Genomic DNA, 6,450 nt, shown 5'->3' with positions numbered 1-6,450 from the left:
AGCAGCTGGGAGTGCAGACCTCAGTTTATTCCATGCTAGGGGAAGAATCTCTTTTTTTTTTTTTTTTCTCCCCATAATGGTGAATATCTAACAGAGTTCTTCGATTATAGAAGATGTTTGATGTAAATTTGACAAAAGAATGGGTGAGTAAAAGAATAATGCAATGTTGATTGTTTAAAAATGAATCATTTCCACTCCTTTATCTAACTTCAGTTTGAAACCCCTTGATAATCAAACTTTACAAAATTGGTTTAAGGTCTCTCTACAGAGAAATAGACCATGGCATGGAGAAATGTGGCTTCAGGAGAGCTTAGAAAGAAGGACCGGTGCTCAACCAAGTTTCACATGAAGTAACTTGTCTGAGCAACACTTCCAAGATTCTCCAGAGGGAGAAAGGATTGTTTTGCAGTATGAGGCAAAGTAAAGTGTTCCCAGGAGCGGAAATATTTTAAATGCTTTCATTTAGACAGGGCAATGGCCTGTTTAAATCAAACCACCACCCTTAACCTTGGTCTATAAGGCTATCAGGGAGATAAAGTGTCACTTACTCTGAGAGAAGTCTGCTTTTATCTGGCCTACATTTGAATCCTGCTTTTCTTCACACTTTTCCTTTGCTTTTACTTTTTTCTCTCAATGACTATGGAGTTTCCTGCTTGATTTCTCTTTAGGGGTCCTATTGGTTAAGGGGTGAAGGAATGAATAAATCCTAATCCTAAAAAGATAACTGTTTCAGTCTTCTTTGATAAAAGCACAAGCTCCTGGCTTCTCCACGGTGTGACTCCAAGGGGCGGCTGAAGGCCACCCCCCAGCAGACTGTGAGTCAGAAACCGGGTTAACTGCCTTCCCTCCCAAGTGCCCTCAGGGCCATCCCCAAGAAGTAGTGACTTCCAGGACCCGAACTCGTACTCTGTACCCTGTGCTGAGAGAGCACAGACTCCCTTTAAAGACAAAAGTTGCAAAGAAGAATAACCTTGAGAAAGACCCTTTCTATGCAGATCAATGCTCAGGAACAGCGCCAACCACTTACAACTCCCCTTCGACATTTCACAGAAGTGTTTCCAGGCTGGAGAAGAGGCCTTTTTCTACCCCAAAACCCAAATCCCTGTTTTGTGCCTCGGGTGCAGTGGGGTCTTATAGGATGAGCCGCTGGGGAGATAGGGGCCCCCTGTCCTCTCCTTGGTCAACTAGAGTCACCTTGCCAGAGGGCTCCCCTGCCTCCCTGGGGATACTTCTGTGGTGCCTCGACTTGAGTCTCTCTGGGGAATTCTCTATCTGTTCTGGAGGTCTCCTGGAGTTCCAACTTCTCAGCCCCAAACATCTGCCCGGAACCATCCGGGGGTCCCCATCCCCCAAGCTCTGGGACGGCTGCAGGGCTGCGCTAGCCATTAGTGGCCATCATCCATTTTTAATCAGAAAGATCACAAGAAAGATGGTAAGCGAATCCCAGTCGCAAGTCAATTTAAATAACATTCCTGGGGAAATCCAATCACTTAAAACTGAGACACCTACGCCAGCAAGAGCCCCCCGCCCGAGCGGCGGGGAAGAGCGCGACGGCTGAATTAATCGAGACCAGGGGGCTGCCGGGCTCACAGCGGAGCGTTAACCCTTCCAGCCCCGGAGGGTGACAAGGGGGGCTTGGAAGAGTGCGGCCGGCGGGGCGAAAATGCCCACGGCAGCCACGGATAGGCTGCCTCTGCCATCTTGGGCGGCTCCGAGAGCCCTGAGGCGGGCCGGGGCGGCTGGGCGCGCGGGGTTAAGGTCAGAAGCTCAGGAGGACGCTCCCGCTGCGAGGAGCGGCCGCCTCCCGCAGCCTGGGCGCGCCTCGGGCTCCTCCTTCTGCCCAAGCGTGGCCAAGTGAGGACTGCTCCGGCCGCAGGTAGCGGAGGCGCGGGAGGCGGCGCGCGGAACCCAGCGCAGCGCCCGGGGAGGGGCCGACGGACACGCGGACAGACGGATCCCCCCAACCCCCTCCCCGGACATTAGCGACGGTCTGCGCCGGCCATGTGGGGACCCGGGGTCACAGCGGAGGGCCTGTCGGTGGCGCCGGCACCGCCGCCGCTGCTGCCGCTGCTGCTACTGCTGGCGCTGGCGCTGGTGGCGCCCTCGCGGGGCGGCGGGGGCTGCGCGGAGCTGGCGTGTGGCGAGCGGGAGCGCTGCTGCGACGCGGCCAACGCCACAGCGGTGCGCTGCTGCAAGCTGCCGCTGCACGCCTTCCTAGACAACGTGGGCTGGTTCGTCCGCAAGCTCTCTGGGCTGCTTATCCTGCTAGTGCTCTTCGCTATCGGCTACTTCCTGCAGCGCATCATCTGCCCCAGCCCACGCAGGTACCCGCGAGGCCAGGCGCGGCCAGGGCAGGCGCGGCCCGGACCGCCGGGGGGCGCAGGGCCGCCGGGGGCCGCGGGGCCGCCCGACGACGACGACGACTCGCCCGCGCTACTGCGCGACGAGGCGGCCGCCGGCTCTCAGGACTCGCTGCTGGACAGTGGCGGCGGGGGCCGAGGCCGGGGAGGCGGCGGGCGCTCGGCCCCCTCCTGCGCCTCGGAGCACGAGCTTCGTGTAGTCTCGCCGGTCTTCCTGCAGCTGCCCAGCTACGAGGAGGTCAAGTACCTGCCCACCTACGAGGAGTCCATGCGGCTGCAGCAGCTCAGCCCCGGGGATGTCGTGCTGCCCGTGTCGGTGCTTGGCCGCCCGCGAGGCGGCGGCTCCGGGGAGTCCGACGGCGGCGAGGGCCGCTTCCCGCTCATCTGAGCGTCTGTGGCCGCTCGAGGACCGCGCGGACAGAACTGGGCTAGGGGGACTGCGGGTGGGACGCGACGACCGAGGTGGCCGCTGCCACCGCCGACTGCCTCAGACCCCGCCTGGCACCCGGGCCGAATCGCCTGTCGCCCGGCGCCTGGGTTGGAGTCACCTCCACTCCCGCTTGCCCCGGTATCTTAAGTTTCCCTACGTTTCATTCGGTTCAAGGAAACGTTAGGCTCGCACGGCGGGGGCGACAGAAGCGGACGAGGCTGGAGCGCAACTTCGAAGGACGTCCCCGCCCTCAGCCTCTCCTCAGACCTGTGTTCACTCGTAAGTGCCTGCTTTCCGAATCAAAGAGAACACGTGAGCCCTTTAGTGCGTCGGGAGAAAGGCTGTCACCTTTGGGGATGCGGGGAAAGGGACGCAGTTCCATACCTCTGCCTCTCGCCTGGACAGGTCACGGTCTCCCAAGATGGGCGGAGGGCGAGGAGCCGTAGAGGCGAGCGGCGACTGGAGACTGCTGCGCGCGGTCGGGGAGAGCAGCGCCTAGGTATGATTGAATCCCTCCCTCCCTTGCGGAGAGCCCCAAAATCCCCCCCCCTTAGTATCTTCCTGGCCAAGCATAGTCACCGCTGATGGCTCACAATACCGGGAGGGATACCCGTGATATCCAGTTAGGTGCTGTACCTATTGAAAACACACAGGAATTAGGTGTATCGAACATCGTATTCTTAATAAGGTACAGTTGGACTTTTGATTTCTCAATAACTGAGAAGATATTTATATTTATTTGTCTTTTATTTTTGTATTTTTGCCATGTATTGAACGTATCAGGAGTGTATTTGTGCAATTAATGACAAGAAAATCGTCTTTTCTTCTATATGGCCCTCTTCCCCTTAATGGTCTGGGAATTGTCATTATTGTTTAATAAAATATTGGACATGATTTCATTTACAATGGGGGAAAAAAGAGGCATGGTCAAAAGAGAAAACAGATGTGACCTAAAACACATGAAGGATATCTTATTTTCACTATTTGAGAAGAATATATTTTATTTTTAGTACTGTGGCATAATATACAACTTTTTGTAATAAGCATAGATTGTGTAGTCTAGGTCTTAATTGTATCACTCACCACATAATTGTATGTAGAAATGATTGATGCATAATATGCCATACCGTGGCATGAAGCATGATGTCATATGCTTTTCCCTTTATTTTGAAGTACATTCCACAACATGACACAAAACATAAGAACTTGTGACTTCTCTTTAAAGCCATAATTGTGCAAGTAATGTACTACAGAAGGATTTAGTCAACATATCCTAAGAAAAAAATAAATGTCATTGTATCAGTTCTACCATTCTATGAAATGTCCTTTAAGCAAATGGTAATATAAAATATTAAAATGCATTATTTATAATGTACATATGCACAGTCTATGTACAATATACATATTGTATACCACATAATTACTATAGTTTATGACCAGCATGAAAGGAAAAGGAAAACAAATGTTTCTCTGCTTGGAGAAGGATGAGTGTTATATTAAGAAAGATTTTACATGTGTGAACCTTACATATGTATCTAGAAACATTGTTCTTATGATTGAAAAAAGGTTGACAATCCTGATATTGTATTAGAGGAAACTGATTTGATTAATTTGAGAAGTGATTTGTGAAATTAATTTGAGAAAATGACTTAAACTTTTAAATGCTAATAGAAAAAGTCTGACAGTTCTAAGAAGTCTGAATTGTAACAGAAGAGAATGGTTTACTCTAAGCTGCTAAAAGCTAATGATCCTGTCATTAAAATCATTTGAAGTATTATTAAAACACAGAAAAACATTAAAATCTTTCTCTGTGCAAACTGTATCAGATGTGTGACTATATGGCAATGTAATAAAATATGATATGTGTATCTTTGTTACTTAAAAGCAATTTTAAGCTGTGTTTGGCAAAACAATAAGGAGTTGAGACAATTTATTTAAATTGAGAATGGGACAAGACTTAATGAAATCACATCATATTGAGTAACTGCACATTAATGTTATTCAGACACTGTAAATTTTAGTTACATGTGGCTATCAATATCACCCACCATTCAAACAAACAGGAAAGTTACCATAATCTTTTAAATTATTTGTCCTTTAAGGGTATTCCGTTTTAGGTACATCTTAAAATTCACCCATATCCAAAACAGCAACATGAACATCCAAGTACCAGTATATGTAGTATATCCTACATGTTGCTGTTATTAGCGTTTGGAGCTTTGCAACAAAATCTTGTAAAAACACTTACAATACGAATCAAGTGTATTTCCCTTGTATCAACTATGGAACATTTCTCCCCCTAAAATTCAGAATGTCTATAATGTAATAACTAGTCATGCAATGAGGTTCCACTGAATTTTAAAGTTACCACAAATTTTACACTTGTTTTTTTCCTACACGGCACGCAAGTTTTTATGCACATCTCTCAGTTAATAAAAATGAGTTTGACTCTGGTTTTTTTTCTTGCACTTCATTGTTTACCAAACACAATTTGGGGGAGGGGGGGTTCTTAAAAACTAATTTTTTAGTGATAAATGAACATGTTTCACGGTTACAAACACACACACACACACACCATACCCTGTTAAAACACACAGAACCTGTGTATTCACAGTGCTTGAATGCCTGGATAGAAACATTTTTAAAGCACTAAGGGCAGTATCTAGGTGTAACAATTTTATAGATTTCACCTGGCAGTTATTTATTACCTAGAACTAGTAAAAAATAGTAATGTAGAAAGCATTAATGTAGAAAAGTTATTCTCTCAACTCAAAATAATTTGTGATGTGATTTTTTTTATATAGGTGAGGGCACAGATATATATGTATATATATATATATATATGCACATATTTATGTATATATAAAATCAGTTGCTTAAAAGCATGACTTCAAAATTTTCAGTTATGTGTATTATTTCATTATATATGTATACACACACACATATGAAATCTGTTGCTTAAAAGCAATTTGTTGTTGGTGTTCAATATCATAAACAAGGGGGAAATGTCTTCTTGAAATAGAATAATAGTTTCAAGAGGCCATTAATTCAACCATGAAGACAGCTTTAGCAATTATGCCAAAGGGCATCAGGTGTACTATGTAAGGAAAACAAGACTGAACTGTAGAGGCTGAAGGGAATATTAAGGAAATGGCCTCCAACAGTTTAAAAGGCAATATGCTAAGTACCTCAATGTTGTACTTTATGTATACAGTTTCTCTAAAGTGGAATTAATAAAGGAAACAGTTCACAGCTGGAACTTATTATGTTATAAACATGAATATGGTGTTCAGATTTAAACAATGTTCTGCACTGATTTCTGTAAAAATGTCATGAACATAATTAATTTGGATTTCCAGAGTGAAAGAAACAATGACGAGTTGTTTTATTTTGAGTAGCCCAGCATTAATCATCTCTCCAAAACTCTACGTTGCAGACAACCAATCACTAATAGAATATTTGGCAAGGTAGTATCACCAGCTTACAATTTACTTTTTCATTCACCTTTCATCCATTGGGAAAAGATAGTAGGCTAAGGGAAGGTATTTTATCAACAAAGAATGAATCAGCAACCAGCTAATTGTAAGGAATTAAAACATCCTTTCTTCCATAGAGATGGAAAGAATGTCTTCTTTAAAAAACAAAAATTTTCCTATAAAA

The 6,450-nt window shown here is 46.0% G+C and overlaps 1 protein-coding gene across 1 annotated transcript; it reads left to right on the top strand.

Moving 5' to 3' along the window:
- Nucleotides 1-1,441: 1,441 nt before the first annotated feature.
- On the top strand, nucleotides 1,442-2,804 carry LOC116862497 (uncharacterized membrane protein C3orf80). The gene has a single exon (XM_032849814.1). The coding sequence runs from the start codon at nucleotides 2,002-2,004 to the stop codon at nucleotides 2,746-2,748; it is 747 nt and encodes a 248-aa protein (XP_032705705.1). The 5' UTR covers nucleotides 1,442-2,001; the 3' UTR covers nucleotides 2,749-2,804.
- The last annotated feature ends 3,646 nt before the right edge of the window (nucleotides 2,805-6,450 follow it).

This window comes from Lontra canadensis, unplaced genomic scaffold (genome assembly GCF_010015895.1).
Source record: "Lontra canadensis isolate GAN:19392208 unplaced genomic scaffold, GSC_riverotter_1.0 scaffold249, whole genome shotgun sequence".
Taxonomy (NCBI): Eukaryota; Metazoa; Chordata; class Mammalia; order Carnivora; family Mustelidae; genus Lontra; species Lontra canadensis.
The sequence above is the reverse complement of the archived record's forward strand: the minus strand, read 5'-3'. Positions and strand labels throughout refer to the sequence as shown.